At 38.6% G+C, this 25811-nt stretch overlaps 1 protein-coding gene across 3 annotated transcripts in view; it reads right to left on the bottom strand.

The window, feature by feature from the left end:
* Nucleotides 1–79: 79 nt before the first annotated feature.
* The window catches only part of PREX1 (phosphatidylinositol-3,4,5-trisphosphate dependent Rac exchange factor 1), a 176956-nt gene continuing 151224 nt past the window's right edge, over nt 80–25811 (bottom strand). For 2 of the 3 annotated variants that reach the window (XM_027473200.3, XM_038166032.2), the window contains 19 exons: nt 24381–24568; nt 23434–23595; nt 22667–22877; nt 21219–21480; nt 19978–20184; nt 16972–17060; nt 16532–16614; nt 15821–15911; nt 13951–14079; nt 13457–13498; nt 11457–11674; nt 10521–10620; nt 9737–9880; nt 8961–9075; nt 8442–8508; nt 7521–7708; nt 6763–6865; nt 6143–6210; nt 80–3739 (listed from right to left, as the gene is read on the bottom strand). In XM_027473200.3, the coding sequence (XP_027329001.1) occupies nt 3697–3739; nt 6143–6210; nt 6763–6865; nt 7521–7708; nt 8442–8508; nt 8961–9075; nt 9737–9880; nt 10521–10620; nt 11457–11674; nt 13457–13498; nt 13951–14079; nt 15821–15911; nt 16532–16614; nt 16972–17060; nt 19978–20184; nt 21219–21480; nt 22667–22877; nt 23434–23595; nt 24381–24568 (2510 nt within the window). In that variant the 3' untranslated portion in view covers nt 80–3696. The remainder of the gene's footprint in view (nt 3740–6142; nt 6211–6762; nt 6866–7520; nt 7709–8441; nt 8509–8960; nt 9076–9736; nt 9881–10520; nt 10621–11456; nt 11675–13456; nt 13499–13950; nt 14080–15820; nt 15912–16531; nt 16615–16971; nt 17061–19977; nt 20185–21218; nt 21481–22666; nt 22878–23433; nt 23596–24380; nt 24569–25811) is intronic. The other variant, XM_027473201.3, reaches the window with a different exon arrangement.

Raw genomic sequence — 25811 nt, 5'->3', positions numbered from 1 at the left:
TAAACACTGCTGCTTACAGGTTTTTCTAAGTTTTATGAGCACCTTTGTAAAAGTGCTGGGGTTTTGTTTTGTTGTTAGCTTTTTGTTTGCCTTTTTTTTTTTTTTTTTTTTTTTTTTTCAGATTCTGATTGGAAAAGTTTTCTAAGGTTCAAAACAGTTCTCAGCTAATATTTATCCCCAATTGCTTGTATTCCTTTTTGTCTCTTTGGCAGTGTTTAGGTTTAGACTGAACTGCCTTTACTTTTCTTACAATGCCTTCTTCTAAAGACAGTCGATGTACAGTACCTCAGGCTAAGGAAATCAAGCTCTTCTACTCTTAATTGCAGAATTGTATCCACTTTACCGATACCATTTTAGTGTCTTTTATCAACATCTAGCCATTCAATTCACCATTCAGTAGTCACCATCTCAATTATTTGGTGACTACAACTGTACATGGCTGTCCAGCTAGGAGCCCAGCAGGCCTTTACACAGTGTCTTGAATACTTCTCAACTGGAAACCTGTCTCCTGGTGCAGGCTGAGCTTTTATGATAATTGTATTGAATCTAAGTCATCATCTGACAATCTCTATAACCAAGGTCTTTTTATTTTCAGTTAACAAGAAATACAGCAAAATACTTTGTTTAATCTTCAACTGCATGTGCTAGTATTTGTACTATATAATTTCATCCCAGTCAATTGCTTGTCTTCCAGGGCTATCTTTGTGTGTGTCCTGAATCTTCTCTAGCTTAGTGCCACATCAAACCCAGTCTGGTAGCATATCTGCTTCGGTGATTAATGAATATGTTAAATCTATACAGTTACAAAACTGACACATAAGAAATTCCACTTGCAACCCCCATCCAACTCCCACTTTCTTTTCAGTGTTTCCTTCTCTCCTTTAGCCAGCTGCTTATACACCTCATACTCATGCTGCTAGTTTCCATTTTCTCCATCTCAACTAAGTTTTCCACATGGCAATGTATCAGACGCGTCAGCTCTATGAAATCCCCACTTGCTAGGTTGTGGTAGGCCTGATTCTTATTTTGCTTTTAGCCGTGGAAATTCTGCAGACCTAATCCACTCTTTTAACTCGCAGGTTCATTTGTGCATTGCCTGCTTTTTGTCTTTTTCCTATTTCAATCTGTTTTTTGCAGCCCTGGATTCCAACATAGCAATTTTGTAGCATCAAAACAGTTTTTCTTTTCTACTTTAATATGAAGTCTGCAGTAAAACCACATCTGTAGCTGCACTGCACAAACAGGAAGCGTTTAGCACCATGCTGCCAGCTTGAGCTGGTGTACTGGGTCTGGCTGGGATGTTAACCCACCACAGCTGGTATCAAAAACTACTTTTCCCTTACAGTTTGAACTTCTCACTGCTCAATAGAAATATCAGATCGAACTTAAAATGTTAAATAGAACTTAAACACTAAGAAAATCAAGAGTATAACAGAAAAATAAGATCATATCTTCTTTCCTTATAATATACATCAACTTTTAATAATAAAAATACTTCTATCATGTTTTCAATAAGAATAACATGTACATTTCAATGTAAAACAGTACACAGTGTAAATGCCCTTAGATGCTCTTCTATGCATCTTTAATGTCTACAATGACTACATAAATGTGGGCAAGGATCCTCACCAGGCTGTACAGATTGCTGCAGTTCCACTGAACAGAGCTGATGTAGACAAAGCGAGGATCTTGGTATATGTGTTCTTTTTGCTTTTAGGTGTTCCTACAGTCCTTATTTTGACCATATTAGGTAGATTTTAAGTTGAGAATTCAGTAGAGAAACATCCATTTCTTCTTCAAACAGCAAAGGCCGAGAATAACTCTTGCAAAATTGACCAAAAAATGAGAAAGTGCATTGAAATAATGCTCTGCTCATGTTACTGCAGTACAAAATGGTTACTCTAGTAACAAACCCCTGTATCTGACAGCTGGCTAATGATGGGTTGCCCTAGTTCCCTGCAACAGGTTACTGTAAGTCAGAGGAAATAATTAAAAATGTTCCTTCCCCAAAATGATTTCAGTCTGTGAGTCACAAAGAAAATACTTTAAAGAATCAGAAACAAGGTTCAGAACAAGCTGCATCCCCAAACTTGTCATAAGCTGTTTTGTGCTGATGTGTAAATTAAAAAATTAAAAGACCTTCATATCCAAATTGAAAGGGTCTGATTTTAATTTAAGATTTGAATTGGTTGGGATGTTAATAAAAGTAACGCAGCTAAAACACAAACAACCTCAGAAATAATAAGAATAATTAAAAAAAACAAAACAAAACAAAAAAAAACACCTTTAATCTTGTAGAATACACATCACTGTAAAGCGCTTCTGGATCTGCTAACAATGAACTGTTTTAAATGAGACTGTGGAGAAACAGAGGAATGGTAAATATCTTATACACCTGCCCACTGACACCTGCTACAATTGAAATTTGTTAGGGATGGGTGGTCATATTAAGGCACTCCAAAAGAACACTATTTCTGTCCTGAGACTGCTGACATGTTTCAATTAGTTTCAGCCAGTAATTTGGAAAAAAAATACTGTGCTTAGGATAACACTGACAGAATGGAGAACAATTTTTCAAACAAGAAAAAATAAAGTACATTATATACATGATTCCTTTTTTTTCTTTTAACTTAAAAGCATCCCTAATACATCTTAATAACTGTATTAAAGACTACTTAAATATTGAAAGATTTTAAATAATGTAGACTTCTTTTCAGTAAACTGGGAGTAGCTGTTTAATTGCCAGCATATTGGTCCCATTTTAAACAATATAATTTTTATTTAAATCTTGTATATATAATAACATGATCCAAAACACATATTCTGCTCCACATAAATAAGTATAGTTCTTCTGACTGGTTTTAAAAACTACATCTGTTCAAATAATCAGATTATAAGACTGTATTTTTCCTTTGTAAAGTTTCCTTTAAAATCTTTCACTCCAATCTCTCCCCTTATATACCACTGTATTTCCAGAGCACATAATAGGGCATTAGTAAAAAGAGTTAATCCAAAACCTGAAAGCTACAGTAAGTAACATGAAGTAATGGTGAGAAGTATTATGGAATGTATACTCTGCAGCATAGATTGGTTCTCACTTGGCTGAAGTGGAAAATGACTCCAGAAGAAATTCTTTCTGTTCGTATCTCAATAAACCATAGATTGTGCTATTTGTTGTTCCAAAGTGCAGGTCAGTACATTAAAAAGTGGTGTTTGTGAAGCTACTGCTCAAGGCCACTGACCAAAATGAGGCTGGCAATTAAATGGATGCCAGATACAGTACAGGGAGAGAGAGAGGTGTCTTTCTGGATTTTCTTAACCAATCCATACCTTTAAGTCCACAACTTTTAGGTGGCAGCACAAACAAGTCATCAGTAAAACTGCGCTTTCTTGATGCGTAATTATCATTTTTCCAGGCATCTAGCAAATGGCAGTAACATCCCTTTTAGTTCTGTGGTCTTTGTTTCAAGAATTTCTTCGAGAAGTCAAAGCCATACAAGAATCCCTGTATGTGCTGCAGGAGTTCAAAGACAGATTCTTGGTGCCTGGATCCAGCACGTTCACCTCCGACTACATCAGAGCACCATCTCTCCTCTCGTTTCAGCGCCGTCAGTGTTAGTTAGCGTGAGTCCTCAGACAGGGCTGCTTGTTGTTGAATGTTTGAATGATGCCACAACGCAGATGCCTCTCTTACTTTTATAAATCCCCATCTGTAGGTGGCTGGCACAACCTGTAGAGTCTTTAAGGCAGATTAATAGTACGTTATTAAATGTCATAAGACTGATAACACAAAGTTACTGGCATAGTATACAAGAGTTAGCTTTTCCTTTACCATTCTGCAAGCTTTATAAGTAATCCAATATCAAGAATTCTACTAGTCTTATTCTTCATAATTGCAAATATAAAAGTGTTACTAGTGATTTATTAACTACGTTATTTACCATCATTGTTTAAGGACTATTTGAGACATTCCAACACTCCTTTTTAACTTTGGCCCAATTCAGGTCTTCAGCACTCCCTTTCTTTTTCTATTTCTTTTCTTTTAAACCAGTTGGGGTATAATGGGGGACGATGGTTAAACCTAAGTGCATCTTGATTCATATGGTTGTGGTAGTATTTTCTACATTATATTTGAATAAAATCAAGGTAACAGGTCTTTTATAATTTCCCTTTCAAGACTGCTACTATAGAGTTTGACAAATCTTGAAAGATGATACTGAGAATTGAAGTTAATTCACCAGATCTTCCTTTAACTTTGCTCAGTTTTATTTCAAATAAAAGGGGTAATTGCAGACTTATCCTTCACGGATGATAGAACCCAGTAGGAACATACGTATTTAAGCTTTATTGCCCTGAAATAATCACAGAACCACAGAATTTCTAGGTTGAAGGAGACCTCATGATCATCGAGTCCAACCTCTGACCTAACACTAGCAGTCCCCACTAAACCATATCCCTAAGCTCTACATCTAAACGTCTTTTAAAGACTTCCAGGGATGGTGACTCCACCACCTCCCTGGGCAGCCTGTTCCAATGCCTAGCAACCCTTTCGGTAAAGAAGTTCTTCCTAACATCCAACCTAAAACTCCCCTGGCACAACTTTAGCCCATTCCCCCTCGTCCTGTCACCAGGCATGTGGGAGAACAGACCAACCCCCACCTCGCTACAGCCTCCTTTAAGGTACGTGTATTTGCTTGGTATGCAAGCAAATAATCCTGGAATTTGTCATTGTAATGTAGTGTGTATGCCAAAACAGAGAATTGTCTCATTTTTCTTTGTAAAACTGTTAATTTTTAAACATAGCATGTTGTTACAGTCATAAAAATGGAATCTAAGTCATGTAGGTCATTGACAAGGCAAAATAAGCATGCTGATAGAATGCTGATGTGTGACACTGGCAACATGGTAGAAGAGCCAACCCAGACTACTGTTTTATTCCTTTTTGAAATAACAATCACAACCCAACAGAAGGATAAGGTTGTAAATGCCCAATATGTTTCCCTTTAAGGTCTCTGAAAAAATAAACCAAAGGCAGACTGCTACAGTAAGCACCATGACAGTCTCTAAAGTAATTTCCTATAAACATTTTGAGGAGCAGATAGCTCTGTCTGAAGGGATGGCAAAGACTTTACTAGATCTTTTCTGATGCCAATTCGTGCATGCTGGAATGGAACTGTTTTGCTTGCTTCGTGTAAACAATGCCATTAACAAGAGTAGAGGCACAGGTTACTCTGATATTTGTACAAACTGATTCTGTGCAAATATTAATCTGAATCATGGGGATTTGTTATGACCATTGTGTGCAAATGCTGCGGTACACTTTATTAAAAGATCATTCTCTTCTCTCCAACATAATGCATTTGGAGCAAATAGGCCAAAAAGATACTTCTCTTAAAAATAAAGATGCTCTTAGAAAGTATCCTGTAAAGAGAGGTGCTGAACATCTCTAGCTCCCATTAGGTGCAGTAGGATTACATATGTATAGTGCTTTCCAAAATCGTCTTCTAGACAAAAGCAGCATACATAACCCTGGGCAATCAGGGTCTTTCTTAGAGCTGCATTACTGTATGGTTGGCTACCCAGGGAAGTGCTGGAGTCCCCATCCCTGGAAGCCTTCAAGAGACATCTGAACATAGCATTAAGCGATGTGGTTTTAGTAATGGGACTCAGTAGATCAGGTTGGACTTCTGATGATCTTGAAAGTCTTTTCCAACCTAGATGGTTCTCTGCCATAAATACAGTCAAGATATTCTAAGCACACAATAGGACTGCAGCCAAAGTACTAGCTTATGAATTATGTTTGCATATCTACAGTCAGATTTACTAGTCAGGATTGTTTTTCTCAGCATTCAACAGATGGCTGTCAATTGCTAGCTTTTCCAACTCATAGCAATGGTCCAAAAAAGACCCTTATCTCTGTTCAGTGATACTTTATTTAGAAAATGCAGAAACCTTTGAAGTTAATGATCTGCCAGTTATAACAGACAAAGCTTGTTAAGCTACAGAGCACACTTTAGTACAATGAGAAAGAACTTTTTTTTTTCTGCTATTGCTAGATCTTTGGTTAGAATAGGAGCTCCACAACTAATACAGGAACATAAAACAAGCACTCAGATAACATGCATAATACATAATAACTTACCGGGGCGCACATGGTGGCATTTGGTCCATCACTTTCAGATTCTTGGCAGAGATTTCAACCCTTGGTCCCTAAAGAAAACAGAATTTATGGTACTGACAATGATAAAGCATCTCGTCCTTAGGGGAAAATATTATAATGGGACTATGTTTTCTATTTGAGAATCCATTAACTACCTCTAGAAGATTTGGAATCCACTGGGTACATACATTAGTCATCTGTGTTTACTTAAAAGATAAAATTAATCCCAAAGCACTTTACAAGCACTGCTGTCTACCACTAGGGAGTTTCTACAGTTTAACACTGATTGAGACTTCTGCTTTTTGTATTTACAGAAATTGTCTTAAACATACTTGATAGTCTCTACTTTCTAACCATCAAGGCACACACTTTAAATAATGTGCATTAAGGCATATATTTTAATTGTTGTAACGGCTCTACATGCAAAAGCATTGTGTCAGAGATGTAAAGCTGTACAGACATTAATAGAAGTTTGGCTATATGAGTTTGTACTGCACAAAATACAGTGCCATAGTGCCATAGGGAAATAAATTGGTGTTTGTGCTATGATATTACAGGAATTAAACTGGTGGCTTGCCACAGACACATGTCCAAATACTTACTTGCTTTCGCATGATATCTGTAGCTTGCATAATACACTTGGGCAGAAGTCCATGACTTCGAGCCAGTATGGCTGCTTGCTCCAGGGACACACTCAGTGTACTTCTGAACATGGGAACAGGAGAGAGGAAATCAAAGAGTGTATTTTAAAATGTACATATAGGTATGTACAGGACACTTACCTGTTAAGTATGTATTTCATTAGCTATCTTTTTTATATTTACAACTTAACTTTTTGAGTTACTAAACTACAATGTAAGCTTAGTCCTGCATTTGCAGTCTCTTTACACTTAGATTCTGCAATTGTGCAGAATCATTACCACAAGATAATGTTCCATTGCTCTTCTATGTGACGTCATGTAAGGATATTCACAAGCAGATCTTTTCTTTACTCACTTGAAGAACAGTGGTGTGTTTGTACACACCAAGATTGTACAGCTATTTCTGAGCAACTTCACACATTTTCAGTGTGTGATTGAAGGTAATATTGACTGAAAGTTACATGAAATGAGCTCACTTAATGAATTGCATCAGTTGATGCACTGAAACAAAGATTACGTGTCAAAACTAACTATTAACAGAAGTATTAAAATTCACAACCTACCCTAAAATAAAGATGGCAGTATATTTAGATTCTTATTATATTCACCTAGCATCTACCTTTGTATTGATTTGAACAGAATCATACATATTGCTCAAATGTCTAGAAAAGACAAAAATTTTCATCACAGCATTAACATGTAGGCTTTTTAAATCTCACCTCTGCATTCCAGTGCCACACATAGTAATCTGACAGGCTCCAAGTCGGTAGCAGAGCTCAGAGGATATAGGTAGCAGGCCAGCTCCTGATATGTTACTGCTTGAATATCCTGACTGGGTGGGTTTTGTATTAATGAAAGACTTCATCAGCCTGCAAAGCTCATCCATTGCATTAATGGGACGAATAAGCTAAACAAAGCAACAACAACATCAACACATAAGTGGCACGTTTACTCCTTCAGTTATAAAGATATATACTATTCTTTATCCTGTGTCTCAGCACAGGACCTTAAATCTACACAAGAGTAACTGCTGCACAGTGACACCTAGAATGTACATGATCTTTAGAAGTAGAAAAATACAAATGATGACTTAGATTTGGGGCATTTTTTTGCAATTACCACAAATCATGTAGCTTGTTTACAATGCATATTACAATTACAAAGTTTCTGATTTGTCTTCACTGCAGTAGTACTTACTGCTTTACAGGCGACTATTCATGTCACCTGTCTCAGTCAGCTTGCCTTTGGATGAGGTGCTGGGAAACACTATTGTCCTGTGGTTTTCTTCTATAATTGTGAACAAAACCTAACTTGTAAACCAAATGTTTGTTCATTTTTCTATGTCTGTGGGAGAGAAGAATTAATTCATTCTGTCTAACACCTAACCTTATTTAGCAGGGGCAATCAGTGTGATATGGAGTCTTACTAATGCCTAAGCTAAGGATTGTGTTTACTCTAGTTACCCACATTTTCTTCAAACAAAAAAACTGTAGCTATGCTCCAGAGAAATTCACATCGCTTCTTTAGACCAAGGAACTTTTTAAAAATTATGTTTCGGTTTGTACAGGTCTACCACATGGGTATCCCATGACTGGGGTTTTAAAAACTGGCTCATGAAGAATTAAAACAAAATACAATACCTGATCAATCTTCACTGCCGTAGTATTGGAATCGGTGGGCAAGTTTGATCTCTCTAGATAAAATGTCCTGCAAAAATGCCAGCAAGGACTACGTTAGTGATTCTAATTTCAAGTATGTATATGTGTACTGTCTAGTACAAAACGTCTGAGAAGACTATGATAGAAGTCTTGTACTTCAAGCTCTGCCTTCTTATTGAAGCATTTTGACTGCAGAAATTTAAACGATCTGTACTGAAATACTCCAAAAATCCTTTCTTATATAATGCTAGTCCTGCACACAATTCTGAAGTCAAATTAGATGGGAATTTCATCCTGTACAGTGCACTACCTCAGAATAAGCTTAACTGTGGGAAGATAATTAACAGGTTTCTCACAAAATGAGGATCTCCTCATTTGTACAAGAATCCTATTTGGACAGGAAATCATCAAGAGTGGGATCTCTTTTTCATGAGTTTTAATGTCTTTAGCAAGGAGCACTCTTTTCAATGTCTTTTAAAGGAAAAGAGAAGTGTAAAATACCTGAGTTTACGGTAGTATTGCTGCACTTTTTCAAGAGAGAGACCATTAATTTGCTGGGGAAGTTCTTCCAGAGGTGAACCAGCTGGTTGTAATTGCCCCTCCATACTCTCCAGAGCTGAAAAAGAAAACATTTTGCTAAGATATTATTATGGTAAATGCAAATGTAGAATGTTATTATTTTTCTTTTTATTTATTTATCTCTACATCATCTCACTGCTCTGCACGTGACTGTTAGATCATGTTGAGGTTAATTCTGTTACTGCATAAATTTAATGAATGTCCTAGTATAAGAATGCAGTGGTATAAAGGTGAGATTCACAGAAAGCAGTTCTGTCTAACAATAATTATAGCCCATTCAAAGACCCTTGATGGATATTTTGGTGTGAATGTTTGCTATCTAGTCAATATTCCTTCATTTCCAGCTCAGATAATTCTGCCATGGTGTATGCTTTTAAAAGGACTTGTTTGTACCCAGGGAACATCTCTTGATACCGTACTAGATCAGACTGTCCATATAGCCCTATATGTCTTTGTGACACGAAGCTTTGCAGGAAGGCATTAAAAAGCCCCAAGCAGACATATCTTGTTCTCATGACTGTGTCTTATTCTAATCTCCATCAATCCTCAGATCTTCCCAGAAAACAACTATCTGCTTCTTAAATATGTCTATATTTTTTCAGCTGTATTATGTTAAGAGTTTCATGGTCATTCTTTATTTTGGATCTTTTAATCTCATCTGTTAGCTTATTTTTCTCAAGAAAGCTTTTTATAGATACCTTTTGTAAATAGCACCGTGTGTAGTTTCAAGCTTCCCCCATTCTGAAACCGAGAAGGCAGTTTGGAGAAGTAGTAGCTGTCAAGATAAAAGATAACCTTCAAGGACTGACGACTTCCTTCGATGTGGTAGAAGACATGAGTATCTGCAGAAATAAAGATAAAACACTTGCTGTATTACCACAGCAGGCCAAATCTGAAACAATTGCTGCCTGAGTTTGTTAGATAATCTGATGACATTTCACATCTCTGCCATTAGATGAATATGGGAGAACCTTTACTGAGAGAAAACAGGTTCTGAAAGATTATCCTTAAAAGATGCAGCTAGCATGATGCTTGATGCCAATACAATAAATGTGGTTAACAATTCCCATCTTATTTTATGGCATCTCATAGTCAGTAAACATGGGGAGAGATCTGGCAAGGTGGGACAGAGGACACAAGAGCTGTAGAGGCATGGTCCTTCTACCTTTTGTAGAATGGTGACTTACAAATATCTGTCAGGAACTGTTCATCATCTGTCTTATCTCCCTACATGTGAAATCATGTCAGGTACACTGACACAGACCTAAATACCAGAACATGCCACTGGCATCCCATGGTATCAAAATCCTTGCTTTTATGTTGTGTGCTTGCAGAGGAAGCTGAGGGAATGCAACAGTGCTTCAGAGAGGTTGCTGAGTACTCTCCGGGTTTGATGTGGTCTGTTAAGATTTATAATTATGGAAAATGTAACCTATAAAACAAACAAGATAGAAGACCTCCAAAGAAACTGAGAATACTCACTTGCTACAAGACTTTCATCCATTTGCTTGAAATAGAAGGCAACTTTGTCCAGTTCAGTCAGAGTGACCTGGATGTCTTCCAGCATGGTACGCTCCTCCTTCTGTGGGGCAAAGAACCAGATACAAATAAGTCACCATCTGCCAGAAGGAAATCAATAGCAGGACAGTATTGTTGTTACTGGTGTGCTTTGCTTCAGGAGACCTAGAGCAGAACACAAAGCTTTCCACTAACTCCACCCCCCCAAGGTAACTACTGATGGCTCATTAACTTTGTGATACAAGCTTAGCTACCCTTCGCTTGGATGTCACTTGATATGATTCACAGAGAGTAGAGAGGTTGAAGCACTGAATAATTTTGAAGATGTCTCTTTTTCCAATCTTTACCCCATATCTACAAATGTGAAGAGCCTATCAGTTACTGTGAAATAAATGTTCTTACATTCCGCGCAATGTGAAAGAAGAGTTGTTCCACACATTCAATACATGATGTTTTAAAAGTCAAAAAAAAAAAAAAAAAAAGACCTCCTCCTTCAACATGGTGCCTTTAGCTTAGGCTCAGATCACTGCACCACAGAATTGTGTGAGAGATACACTTCAGTCCATCTATTCTATAACAACAGTCACCACGTGAACAAAAGTCTAGATTTTCTTGTTTGGAACTCTGAATACTCAGAACTTTTACCTACTTGTTGAAATGTGTGATTTCACCAGAAGAGGGCAGGCCACACATGCTTCAACAACAGCTGAGCAACTAAATGCAGCAACATCACTCCAAATATAAAAGCTTCTGACGGTGCTCTAGTGTGACAGCCACAGTTGCTGCAATGAGAGCCTCAACATGCTGCTTGAACAAAAGGCTCTGGCTGGGTTGTGAGTGGCAGAGCAGCACACATACAAATGTGAACAGACCCAAGGGTGTCACAACTCTTCAACTTACCACAGTGGGGGAGAGCAGAGACTGGTAATTTAGTAAAACACCAGTGGCTGCTATCTGTTCCAGCCATTTTCTGCTGGCATCTCTGCTGCTCTCTTCATATTCCCCATTGTTGTTGTATCGATAGTTGAGAGCAGCCAGTAACTGCTCTGAGAAGGTGCAAATAGCAGCCACAAGAGATTGGCAGAAGATGGAATCACGCCTCAGCTGTAGCTCAGTATCTGCAAGAGAAGAGGAGAGATGCACAAAGTCATGAGAATACTCACTGCTATTGTAGTATGTGTGTGCATAACATTTGACTTCTGCTATAGCTTTGCACAGACATAACAGATAATCTCTTCTTGCTCCGTGCCCTGGCTATAGAGATAAAGACAGCATCAATGGGAAAAAATTGCTGAAAATTTTCCAGGCCACTTGACTCTTTATTTTACTCTGCCATCTGCTTGCTCATTCTTCTGACTGGGAAGAGCTGTAACTCCTTAGTGCCATATCTGGACTGATTCCCTTCTTTTTATGTTTACAGAAGCAAGAGAATTCATAAAAGAGGATCTCTGTCATTACTTCTCTCCTGGGCTATTAGAGATTCATCTGCCCCTCATCCATCTGTATTTCATGGGCTTCCCATATGCTTAATGCATTAACTGGGCCTGCCAGTAGGGTACCAACTGGTTTATGTTTCCTGGGAGAATTTCCCGTGTTAACTTTGCTTCCAGTCAGGCTGTCAGGCAGCCACATGCTGGTCTAAGCAACCTCGTCATACTTAAGGGGATTGTAGGCCAAAGAGGAACATGAATAAGTGAAGAGCTACTTCCCAGGCTCCTCCAGCAGGCACTGCAGTGTTCCCAAGAGAAAGAAGCTGAAGACATCATTCAGAGGCTTTGAAGATCTGGATTATTTTTATGGAGCACTGACCACAATAGACTGACCAATAAAGTCTAGGCCCTGGGCCCTATCTTCAGCTGAAGGGCAACCACTCCCTTCCAGCAGTACGAACTGAACTGCTAAAGTAAGGTAAAGAGAGCTTAGAACTGCCCTCAGGCTAGCGAATCCCTGCTGCCCTAAAGCTGGCATAGCCAGTTCAGTGCCATCTGCTCCTCCATTCTTTCCAGAGGATACTGGTGAAATCACTGAGGGCATGGGGCATAGGTAAACACTTATGGACTCAGTATAGCTATTGTCATTACAAGCAGCTTTTATGGACACTAGACTGCCACTGCAGGCTGGTTTTGACAGACTCACGGACCAGGCCTAGCAGGAGCACAGAGGTGATTTAGAGCCGTGCTAATCTAATATTTTCATTCTACGAAAACATGAGAATCAAGCTGGCACAGTGAAATAATGACAGCCTAGTGCAGTTATTTATTACCTCATTTTCAAACAAAAATACACCACGCAGATATTTAAATTATAAAAAGACAGCACATTCACTCCTGGGAACAACCTGTCACTTGATCTGTGAGTACAACGTTTTGTGCATGGTAACAGATTAATGGTGTCTATCCACAGTGGTTTTAGGAGCTGCCTGCACATTTAGGTTCTTAGTATCCTCCTGGCTGTAATTTCAGTATACACAGTCCCAAATCCCTAACATGCCTGCTCTGTTTAGAAAGATGTCAGTGTCCATGGTCTCACAGACAGTTGTGCAATAGGTCTCATTTTTGCTGCATGTTCTCACCACAGCAGGAAACAGTAAAAGCCATCTGGGAATGGGGGTTGTACAAAAGAAAAAAGGAAGACAGAAAAACAGTGCTTGTGCAAAATCAATGGCAAGCCAGGTGACACAGCAGCCTACACCGTAACTGAAGCAATGTAAATTGAAGAACAGATGTCAGATGCATGAAAAGTCCGCCAAAGATGCAGAACACAAGAAATGTTTGCATAAAATGCCAGGACTAAAGCTAAATGCAAGGGAAATACTACTTAGATGTATGCACATGCATTCACAAAATGTTCTGGTGGGACCATGTATATACAATGTATTGCAACAAAATGATACCTCTTACCTGTGCATTTTAACAAGGCCAAAAGCAGTTGATTCTTCCCATCTAAAACAGTGAAGAAAAGGAAGGCGCAAATCAACATGATGACAAGGTAGATTTGATTATATTTAATTAACAGTGTCCTCATCCCATGCATGGTTATTTCTATGTACTATAGTAGTACTTTCACAGATATTTTAATGACAGAAAATCAAACAAGGTGTAAATCAAAAAATTTTACAAGCTAAATGCTCCATTAACTACCAGGAATTATTGGAAACAAATTGCATGTGTGGATGAATCCTGGAGGAGGTGACTGCTGCCCAGTGCTTTGCACTGAGTGTAAACATCGGATTCAGCTATCCTCTTCCAGTTCAACCAGGTTTAGGACTATTTTCCCTGTTCTTCTTTAGAGCCCAGTACAGTGTTGTTACAAATTAATATAAAATGATAAATGGAACTGCTAGACTCGATTAGATCAGGGCTATCTGATACCAAACTTTTCCCCATTTACTGACCTTCTACATGTTTTTGTATGATTTCAACAAGGTTCTTGATGCGCAATGGAAGGTTCCATGGATCTTCTTGAATGCTGGCTTGAATATTATTCCGGCACCTCACTGTGGTTTCTTCCTTCTGCTTAAATTCTTAAAAAAATAATGCAGTTTGTTGGGCATTGAGGAAATGCTATATAGCTGAGAGTGGCTTTTGATTTTGAGTATCAGTAGCAAAAACTGTGAATGAAAGAGGTTCTTAAGTAGATCTAATGCAGATGGGGAAAAAATAAAGACTACTCCTATAATCTAATCATCAGCAGTCTCCCAGCATTGTTTACAGGACTGTGAACTAAAAGGTGTGTACCTGAGTGATGTGCACGCTGAAGGGAGGTCTGTACTACTCACATAGCACAGAATTACCTTCTGTTTTCTGTGACTCATATTTGATATTCTAGCTTGCATACTGTATCTAAAGTTTGGGGCTGTGCAGAATCAGATCAGCTTTTTGGCTGCAGCATTCACATCCCATAATACTAATGAGAAGTTATGAAATATTCTGCTTTCTTTCACCTGATGTCAGCTAATTATTTAATTACAGAACAGGGGATCTATTTTTCATGACTTTACTATGTAGCTAAGCCAAAAAGCCCATTGTTGGCAATAAAATGTGTACGCAGACAGAAACACAGTGCCAAATAACTGCTTATGAACAGAACTGGGACAGCATTTGTCACTGAAAGGAATCTATGGTAGCTGTTGAAGAGACACTTTGGTCCAGGTATTCCAGACATAAGCAGGGCTTGTCTGTTCCTTAGTGTGATGAATGTGCCATCATCAGTTAACTTGAGGTAACCTAAAGACTCTCCCAGTGCAATTAATCTAGTTGTAATAAATGAAACTCCATTTAAGCAAAATAAAATGAAGGAAGTGAACACAGAGTGTCTGTTATTTCCTCATTTTATTCCAACAGTGCATGGAAAGACTAACAGATAATCAATGTAAGTGTAAATGTGTTTGTAAAGATGAGTTCATGTAAAACAACTTCATAGAAACTAAAAAGAAAAAGAAGAAGAAAGAAACTCTACTTTAGTTTGCCACTGTAACTTAAAAACAGAGTTTGTGAAAGGTTGGGAAGCCCATGACTACAGCACCTGAAGTATATTAGAATAGCAGGAAGCAGTTCACATTTCAAGTGGGAAAGGAAATGCAGAAAATGTTCAGAAACTAAAGCCTTGTGTATTTCAGTGACAGAAGAAACCACATAATGGGCCTCAAAAACATAAAGACAAAAGTCTCATCATACTCCCTGAGGAAAAGAAAACAGGGTATAATTTGTTTGCTCTCTATGGGAATCAGTTTTCAAAATAAGTGTCATGCAAGGATGAATTTACTCTATTACCCATCTCTGAAGAAAAGCAGAATTAAGCAAACTCAGGCAGAAACTTTTGGTGCCTCAGATGTACAGGGGACAGCCCCTCATCAGCTTCTCAGTGTTAGTTTACCTTATATCTGACATATCTCTACCTTGTACCTTTTGAGATACATCTCTGTGTTCACATCAAAGGATGAATCTGGAGACTTGTGAAAGAGCTATAAGGATTCAGTAGCATATAACAGAAAAATGTTTTGTTTGTTTTAGTCGGAATTCATGTAAAAATGACCTTTTAAAGATGCAAAATTTCTGTGGCCAGACATGGCACTTCCCATTAGAGTCACAGAATATCCCAAGTTGGAAGGGACCCACAAGGATCACCAAGTCCTTCTCATAACATAAAACTGGATAGATCCACAGTTAATAACTCTGTGTGGCCATATGGCATGTGTACATTCATGCTAATCCCTTAAGTCTTAGAAAAGTGCATTACTAAATATATTCAACCTTTTTCTTTACCTTGCAAACTGTGGTCCATTGGAAAGTGCTTGGTTTCTTCAAAGGCCTTAGTTATTGCTGATCCTTTTAGAAGTGCATTGATTGCATCAACCTACAGTAGAAATATTTTCAGTCAGCATTAGAATGGCTTGTGGAAGAAAATCTGAACAGAACTCTTCTGGAAAAATGCTGAAGTCATTACACTATTTGTATTTTGGAGTAATTTCCCCTTCATTAACAAATAGCATTAAGGCTCTATAACCCTGAACCTCAAGAGCCCCACACTGAATGTAACATTCGGCACAGACAATGATCTACATGCTGATGAGATAAAAACAATACAAAAAGTTCCTCTGGTGATATACATCTATAAAGACATCTGTTGGCTAAGTTTTGAGGGCTCTCCTGAGATTTGTAAACGTGATTCATCAAGATCATGCAAAGTATTAGAATTTTGCTCATCTTTTCCCTTCTCCATCAAAGATTTCTTCTCTTTAATCTAATGCTTCATACAAGTCAGTTCAACCTTGCTTACATAACTCAAGGCAATATGAATACTGATTAATTTCTTCATCAATCTGTCATACAATGTGTTTTCTTACACTGTACTTCAAAATCTTCATAGTGTTTTTTTTTCCCTCAGAATATGATTGCATTAAACAATCAGATACTTCCAATTTCTTGTGTTGACATTGATAAAAAGAAAACAATGCTGTGTAATACTTCATGTACCTGGTTAAAAAGGTGTTCCAGGCAGCCGTGAAGTTTATCTTGTTTATCTAAAGGAATCCTCATATCACTGGGAAGCTCATCTCCTAAGAAAAGGAAGATGAAAAACTTTTAACTGTCTTACCAACATAATCTGTGATGAGACCACAGGTGACACAAGCACAACTTCATACTAGAGTGGGTAAAAAATGATTGCTGCTTTCTCTCCTATTCTTAGATCAAAATACTCAGGATTTTTCACACAACAAAAACGTTTAATAGCTCTTCCATCTTCCAAATTTACTTTGTTTTTTTAGAAAAAGAACAGATCTCTATCTTTTCATAGTCTTGTGATTTGTTCTGATGAAACCACATTTGCAATTTAAACATGCAAGTGCTTATAGTCAGCAAAAACTTGTCACCTCTGCTAAGGAGTCTGGAATGTTACCTGTGCATATACTCACCTGATCCCATCTCATCACTGCCCAGGTAAGAGCTATTACTCCGTACACTGGTGTATGACAACACTGAATCACGGTTACTGTTACATTCACTGGAAAGAAAAGCAAAGGTGATTGAAAAAAAACTGTCCTTACACCCAGTCTATGATACATGTATACCATCATTCTGTTTTTATTAACACTGCAATAATCCCCATGACAAATTCTCTTATGTGCACACAAAAGAAAGCCTAATTGCTTGCAGAACAACCATTAAGCAAGGCCTCACAGGCTGGCATTGTAAAAGGATATCTTTCTCCATTTGTGGTGACCACTCAATGCTTAATATTGTCTGGATCCTATAAATAATGAAAATACATTTCCCACCATGACCTCATTTGGGCTGCATCATTAAACTTTTTCTAGGAGCACAGAGTAGGGGAGAAATAATTAAACTATGAGTTCAATGAACTCAGCAGTCATTACCAGTTCTTAGGATACCACAGCATCCAGATCCAGCATAAACTGAAGCTGCAGTAGAACAGATATTGAAGTTGAGACAGACATTTAAGGGATCTATACCGTTGGAAAATCAGGCACAGCAGATCCTAAAACTGCTTTGGGAAGCCGAAGAGTCACTTCAACTGTCTTCACGCCAATGCTGGCTGATGCATACATAGAAAATTGTAGCATGAATCTCTCTAACGTTCAGTTTACACTAACAATAACTTCTAAAAGTTATTAAAAAGGCAATGGATGTCAGTCTGTGCCACCTCCACTTAAATTACACACTAATAAAATACATGTTATTCCCCCTTGAATAACAATTACTTGCAATATATGCTTAATTGCCTGTCTAATAAAGATAAGACAGAATAATCTTTCTCATCTTACATTTATGTGCATAATTCTGAAGCAAGTGACAGATCCACATACGCTGTTTTTGATACCACTTTGTTACTCAGAATAGATTAGCTGCAATTATAGAAACCATTTAAACTAAACAGTGTTCACAAATGGGATTCCTACTAACAATGAAAGAAATACTTCACGTTTCAATAAAGCAGCTTCAGACCACATGTGCGGATTTAAATCTAGCACAATGAATAGACAGCGCAGATCTCAACATTTTAACTGCTGGTTGTGGTCCTTTACTGACTGGATATTTGCTGTCCTTAGAGATGTTCAATATCCAACTGCACAAGGCCCTGTGCAACCAATCTTTGTCCTTTTCTGAGAGAGAGACTGGACCATGTGGGCTCCAGATGTCCCTTCCAGTGTGAACTATCCTGATTCTGTCATTTCTGCATCCTGATGACTGTAATATATTAACATTTGCAGCAGTACAAAAAAACACTGGGTGAAGAGTCATGCCTGTAGCAGCATGAAAGTTTCAAAGGTGCATCGTTCATTCAGGCTATTCTAATCCTCCTAACTCACTATAAAGTCTTTTTACTCCTTTGAGTAGGGAAAGCCCTTTGGCCTTACTATAAATGTCAAAATGGCCTATTAGGGATATAAAATTGCAATGGTCAGACATGATTGCAACTTGTTCCATTTCTTGAGAAGTTAAGTTTTCAAATGTTTCCTCCCAGGAAAGACAGATTTGGAGTGTGTGAGATTTTCTTCAGTAGCAAATATTCCAGGAGAAGCAGCAGTCAATAATGTCTCAAAAACAAGATTTAGAGACACCTGAATAAACATTTGCCTTTGTGGTTTCAAAGGGACATTAAAAATAAAAATAAAAAATGAATGCCCATTTCTGTTTCTCAGTGGCTTAATCTTCTGGGAAAATTTTTTGCAGAATTGAGTGGGGAAAAAAACACTTACAATAGCAGCTATTATAAGACTGAACAGTCTGCAAACCCTGCTGAGCTTCTGTAGTTCACAGTTACATGGTATAGAAGGGAAAGTCATATTAGACCTATTTATTTTATTTTATTTTATTTTATTTTATTTTTATTTTATTTTATATTCTAAAAGTGTTGGTATTTTGGCAGTTTGGCATGGTATTTGGCATTTTGCCACAAGAAAAGTTTTTTCGTTGCATTATGTCCTCTTGGTAGTAAATGTAGTGAAATAACTATAGCAAGTGTGAATACTTTGCTAAGTAAATAAATTTTACTACAGGATTACTGACTGACTGGAAACTAACATTATTTCATATATTCAAACTCCAGAAGACTAGTTCTAATCTTTAAGTGGGTTAGGGTGTTATTTTCAAGGGACTAAGGTAGCTGAATGTCTGATAATCTGGTGAACATATGGTGGTCACTCAGGAGAAGTGTGGATGGCACCAGGGATGACACTGGATGTCTATCTGGAAAACCTCAACCAAGAGTTCCAGGATCTGTGAAAAGCCAATCAGGATATATTGAAACTTGTTCTGAGGGTCATCAGATCAGCAGAAATCTAGCATCTGCTGAAGATGTCAGGTCTTCTGGGTTTTGGTGTTTTCTCTCTGCTGCTCACTGTGATTTCAAGCCTTATCTGAGCAGCACATTTCAGCACCAGACAAAACTCAGCTCAGAGAGAGAATATTAGACGTAGTTAAAGAAATCAAGTGCAGCAGCCTCTTACTTATGTGCATCTCTGCTTACATAATTCCAAGAATATAAAATTCCTAGGAAGCTCTGAGGACACGATGTCTTGCTAGAGAACCATTGAGAAAGGCACCACACTTGTGCATGTGTACCACACTTTGGAAACTTCAGATTGATACCTGCCTGTTTTATTCATGCAAGATATACTTGCTGGTGTAAACAGTGGATAATATGCTCTAGGAAAATAATCCTGATCTATCAATTTGTCATTTGCTACTACAACATTGAGAGAAAATAAGACAAACAGAGATGAGGAAAAGAACCGCAAGTACTACAGCATAACTTTAGCAAGAGTTCATGTTACAAGTGTGTTGGTTTGGGTAGAAAACCACAGAAAGCCCTTGTGCTTGTTGAATCCAGACGTGTATTAGAACTTCAAAACATTATTTTAGTATGGTAAAAGTGACACATCTTTCTTCAGACTAACCTGTATGAGTCTCTGAAACTCATTGTGTCATGTCCTGAGTCTTCCTGGTCCTCCTCTGAAACTTTGAAACAGACCTTCTTGATGCCACCATGTTCAGCTTTGTCAGGATCACTCTCTTCTGTTCCCAGGGAAGGTGGAGATGTCTCCTCGTTGGATGGTGGCTCACAGGCACCACCTTCTGTAGGTTCCGTTATGGTGGACAGAAGTCTGCAGAAGGAAAATATTTGGTTCTCAGGGACCGGTAAACAGCCTCACAAATGACTAATCCTGGAATTCAGCTACGTGAAATCAGAGGCAACCTTGCCAGTATTTGTACCTGGACTACAGCTATGTAAAAGTGTGAGATCTGAGAGGGTTTGCTGAAATCTGTTAATCTCAGTTCACAAAAGCTTCACTTTCTGCAGATAACTCTACCTCCATAAGGTACAATTTAATTATTCTAACAAAGGCAAGGGCTCTATTTCATATTCAACAGTCTATACTTTTCCCATCTCAGGCACTGGGTTTCTCCTCTGGGGCACTGCCTCAGCTCACAGACTCTCCCCAACAGCTATTGTTCTTTCTGAAGTATGTTTGAGCCAAGGCACCACCACATGCTTTCTGGTCAGTTGAAGTTTTCGTGCACAATGGGCTTTTTTTTCTTTTGTCAGTGAGAAGGCTGGAAACAGCTGTGGCCTCATCCCACATCAATCACCCCTGCAGTACCTGCTAGCAAAACCCTTCCAGTTATGCCCAAGACACAGACTCAAATCCTTCATTACTACTTCCAGAAGACCCATGATGAGGAAAAGAAAAAGATGAAAAGGGGAAAGGAAAACATAGGTGCCAAGGAGAAAGCTGATAAAAATCACAACTTTTGTTTAGTCTGTCTTAGGACAAGCAAAACCGCCAGGCTAGGCACTCTGTCCATTCGGAGTTCCAAAACGACTTTTGGAATTTAAGACACTCTTATCTGAGAATATAGCATATATTAAGCAGTGACTTCTATAGGAGCAATGGGCAATAATATGTATACTATATATATATATACACACACATATATATACACACTGGTGGATTTCCGTGGGGTAGGTTTGACACTTCATAACTAGCAGCGAGCTGTAATGCAAGTAGCATGTGAATACGCAAGTATAATAAAGAGTAGAACAGTCAGGGCCAATAGGCAAAACGAGGTTTCTGGGGTTAATGCCTCTGTTTTGAGAGTATTGATCTCTGCAGTGCATACTGGATTCTTTACTCACTTATTTATCTGAATGACATATTGCTTCATTTCCTTCACTGCAATGTCAAGTTTGTTAAAAAGGTGCAAGTATGAGTCCTGTATTTCCCGATCTTCCTGTTTGAGTAGAAAACTGAGTCCCCTTTCTTCCTGACTTGTTCCTCCATTCTGCTGGCCAAAGCTGCCATCAAGATCTCCATCTTCTGGGGTCAGACATCTCCAGGATGGTGCAGCCATAGTGGTGATGCAATGTTGAGTATACGAGACTGGATTTATGGTACCTACTAAACATTAAAGGGTCTAGTTAGTATGGCTCTCATGAATTTCTGCAATCCATCGTAGTAATGCTAGTTTAGGGTACATGGAATTTTAATAGGAAAAAAATAGAATTTCACATAATTATTTTATATAATTATATTTCATGACAAAAAACATATATTTTTTTTATTATTTTTTACTTTTTTATTTTTCCTGGCATGCCAACTAGATATTTTGAATTCACTGGAGTCCAGAAACAGGTTAAATTCTGGGAGTAATGACAGCAAGTGTGCACTCTTATCCTATTCCTATTGTCTGTTTGAATATCCAAAAGCATTTGTTGAAATGTTAATGAATTCAAGCTCTCAAGAGTTGGTCTGTATTATATTCCAGCATTAAAGACATTTCCATACACACGCACACACATATAGAGAAATAGGATGATGTCACTACAGAAGATAAATAAAATACTTTTTCATTTTAAAAAGCTGACAGTTGTGGTATGGTCATATTTAAAATACTGTAGAGTTTTAATATCCTCAAGCAAGCAGGGCTTCTTTATTGACTCATTTTGAATAGAGTCAATGCCATTTCTTCAGTAGATTGGTTAGTTTGCACCTCCCTGTGTCTCTTCCAAACGTTCCTGCTCTCTGACCTTGTCAGACAATGAATCAGAAGCACATTATGTGAGACCATGATGAGGAAATGTTGGAACTCTAATGTTCAGAATGAAGGATAAGTGCTATGCAGCAGCTGTTTATCAGAAGTAGATCCCCTTGACAGAGCAGAGACGTCCAGTTCCAATATATGGAATTTGTTTAGTAATGACAAAAGGAAATGGTATTACTATCTGATTGACCTGATATTTTCCACCTGAATGCAGCCTCTTTTCACAGTATGGAACTACTTTTTCTAGCACTATTAGCTCTCATTTACTTTTTCAGTCAGTTCTGCTAAGTCCCCAGACACTTAATTATCAGGATATGATCACACTGCTTAGTTAGTAGAATATTTGACCTGAAACTTTTGTATGCATAAAGGCATTACTATTTTACCACACAAGCAGGCTGTCATTTTACTACAATATTTTAAGGAAGAAAAAGCATACTGGCGAGACTGTTCCTTTGGAACTAATTTTGACTTTGCTGAGCAGTGGAAAGACACAACTTTCTATGCAAATAAAATCAGTGTGATTTGAAAATTAATTATCACCTTGTTCTGGATCAAGACCAATAATAGAGGGTTTCCGTCCAATGCGAATGCTGAATGACCTCCCTGCTGAGGTAGTGTTTTTGGGGTACGATACCTCCATGAGGTTAATATGGCAGTTGGTGGGGCAGAAATCCATGCTGTTGAGGGAATGTGGTTCCATGACGGCTTGTTTGAAGGCTGGGCTCACCTTTGTCTTCAATCCATCTGCAAACTGGGAGAGATAAAGCAAGCATTTGCTTACTCACTTGCAAAAAATTAGGTTGCAACACAGACAATCTCTTTCTCTTCCTGCCTCCTATTCAGATTATATGATTTGCGCTGCAACTGAAATACCACATTCCCCATAAAATGCCTATTAAACAGCAAATGAAAACAATTAGCAGCACTTTCTAGGGCCCTTTTTTCAAACAGCTCAGGTAACTACTGCACAAAAGACCACACTTTGTTCACACTTTGACCCACTGTACTTATGTTCATATACATACATACAAATCATTCTGTTCAGGCCACATTTATACACTGATGTGGTGGAGATAAACCTGCAATAATATTTTCCAACTCAGAGCTCTGACAAGCTGAAAAGAGTGGTTTACAGATTAAGTCCTTTTTCTTAGGAACTTGCAATTTGATTAACGTACAGAGCTGTTTTCATGCCACGAGGACACCTATCTGTAAACAGTTTGGATTCACTAGTAAAGAATACCAGAATCCAGTTATCAGAGTTAAGTATTGTTTTGAGACTTCACCAATAACTAGTAGGGTTGTACCTCTTGGTAGTTTGCAAGTCTTCTGCTAATGCTTTCCAGCTTAGTGTCACAGATCTGCCGGAATTCATACTGGGGCATGGTGGCCACTGCACTGCTTAGGGATATAAGCCTTTTGCAATTCCTTACAAAGTGACTGTCTTCTGCAGCAAAGGCCTCTAAAATCTAAAGAAAAAGACAGGACATCAATTATACGAGACTTGACAATGAGGGGAAATTCCACTAAATAAATGGTAGATTCTATATGGTGACATGGCTGAGTAAAGCTGCCTTCAGAACAAGTTGCCTTTATCACCACCCAAGAACCATTTTCATGTCTAATCCTCAGATACATAAAACACCTCTGAAAATTTCAGAACAACTAATTGCTCAAAATATCCACTGGCACTGTCAGAGTAACCTGGCTCAGGCATACTTCCATTTTCATGGAGCTTAACTATAATGTTACTGGGATGTGGCAGAAACATTTACCATTATCTTATTATTGTATATAAATGGATCAAGATACTAGACATTGCTGATTTCCAACAGCAGCACTTCTGTCTCCTTCCTTTAGCAATCCATCCAGTCCATCAGATAGGAAAAAGCTGCTTGATTTCTTTTTTTCTGAAGCAAAGCAAATTCTTGCCTGAAAGGATTAAACTTCAGTATCAACAAAGAGTACATTACCAGACAGAAAATAGCAAGAGTTCCAAAGCCTTTAGTTTCACAGAGAGGCTCCACTATCTCTACCTCAACAGCTGAAACCCAGGAAACATTTGCTGACTTGTCCATACCAAACAAGAGCTAGTAGGAGGTGGTGCAATCTAATGAGGAAAGCTCCAGGCAGGTTTGAGGAGACCATGTGCTGCCTCATCCGAAGTGTCAACCCAAGTACCAGAGAAATGCCTGTATTATTAGCTTCCCTGTTCTTTTTAGGAGCGGAGATGACTATGTACATGGTCAGGTACCTTTGCGGTGAGACTGAAGCAACCTTTTGGTTCCACAATTTTCTCTAGGACAAAGGATTTGATTCCTGCGCTGCTGACATACTCATATACCACCCCATGCTCCAGGTGGGTGTTATCCACAGTCAAGCTAATGAGAGGTGTTTCTTCACCAGTGATCAGTGAAGAGATGATGGTCTGCTGTATCTGGGCTGGAAACAAAATTAAGTCAGAAGAGGTGTTTGGCAGCACAATGAATACAGGCATGCATGGGGAAGAGAAGTCTGGTGAGGGCTATCTAATGCAAAGGCTCAAAGACACAACTGTTGGCTCAAGGAGTCTCTGAACCACAGACTGCTAGAGGCTGGGAGAGTATTCTGAGGGAGACATTTGCTGTTGGCCACAATTGGAGACTGTAGTAGAGGTTTAGACAATAACATGCTGCAGTCCGTGTTCGGATGTTCTTCTATGTGTGCATGCACACATCCATGCACAGGACACCCCGCTTTTAGTTCTGTTCAGCATTCGGACACACAGTCCCCAGCTGAAGCTTTCAAAGGGAAGTAAAATATGTTAATCTTGGAGTCTTGTTGTCTGTAACAACCCTCTGGAAGAACGCCACTTTTCTGTCCAAGTGTTGGGAAGTGCTCCAGATGCATTTTCTGTGCAACTGTAAGACTGAGATGGCAGGGCAGGGCGGGGGTGAGGAGATAGCATTTTTAAACACAGGCAGTTCTGTTGTCACCAGAGAACAGGCTTAAATTCTAGTCAGACTGAGATTTGCCAGACGACTGCTGACATGTTTTAACCAGGGCACTGCTCCAGCTTTTCCACTGCGGAGCTGCACTGATGGCCATCAGCCTTGCAGGCTCACCGGGCCATACCTGGTATTTGCACAGGTGTGCAGCTGTTCTTAGAGAAGTTGCCAATAGCATAGAGTCCAGGCTCAGTCCTTCAGAGTGAATCTGGCTTCAGTGTTCTCCCCTAACAGCTACACTTCCAAATAAGCTCACAGCATGAAGGTAGAATAGTATTTTGTATGAATTACACTTTTCCAAGTTGGAAGACATACACTCCCACCTTTTACTGATGCAGTGGTTAATATGTTCTGAAAACTTCCTCCAGATCAGAATTATTTAAACGGAGTTAAATGCAGTTACTTCCAGACCTTCCCCCTTTATCTCCCAATGTCCATAAATTCCTGGTTTGTCAGGGCTAGCAAATGATTCTAAAACTGCTGTGCCTGAGCAAATGGTTCTAAAACTACTCTGCCTTTCCATCCCAGAAACTGTCTCTCTTGTAAAGACCAGAAGGGATGGGAGCTGTTTCCTTTTGAATGGGGTGCAACAAACTAAAAAACATCAACAGTGCTTGTTGGGATCAAGCCTGAACCTTGCTAGGATCCTCGTTTTGCCAGTGTATAAACACTTCTGCTTCAGGCAAATCAAATCACTA

The sequence above is a fragment of the Anas platyrhynchos genome, chromosome 21, assembly GCF_047663525.1.
Source record: "Anas platyrhynchos isolate ZD024472 breed Pekin duck chromosome 21, IASCAAS_PekinDuck_T2T, whole genome shotgun sequence".
NCBI classification, from domain to species: Eukaryota; Metazoa; Chordata; class Aves; order Anseriformes; family Anatidae; genus Anas; species Anas platyrhynchos.
The sequence above is the reverse complement of the archived record's forward strand: the minus strand, read 5'-3'. Positions and strand labels throughout refer to the sequence as shown.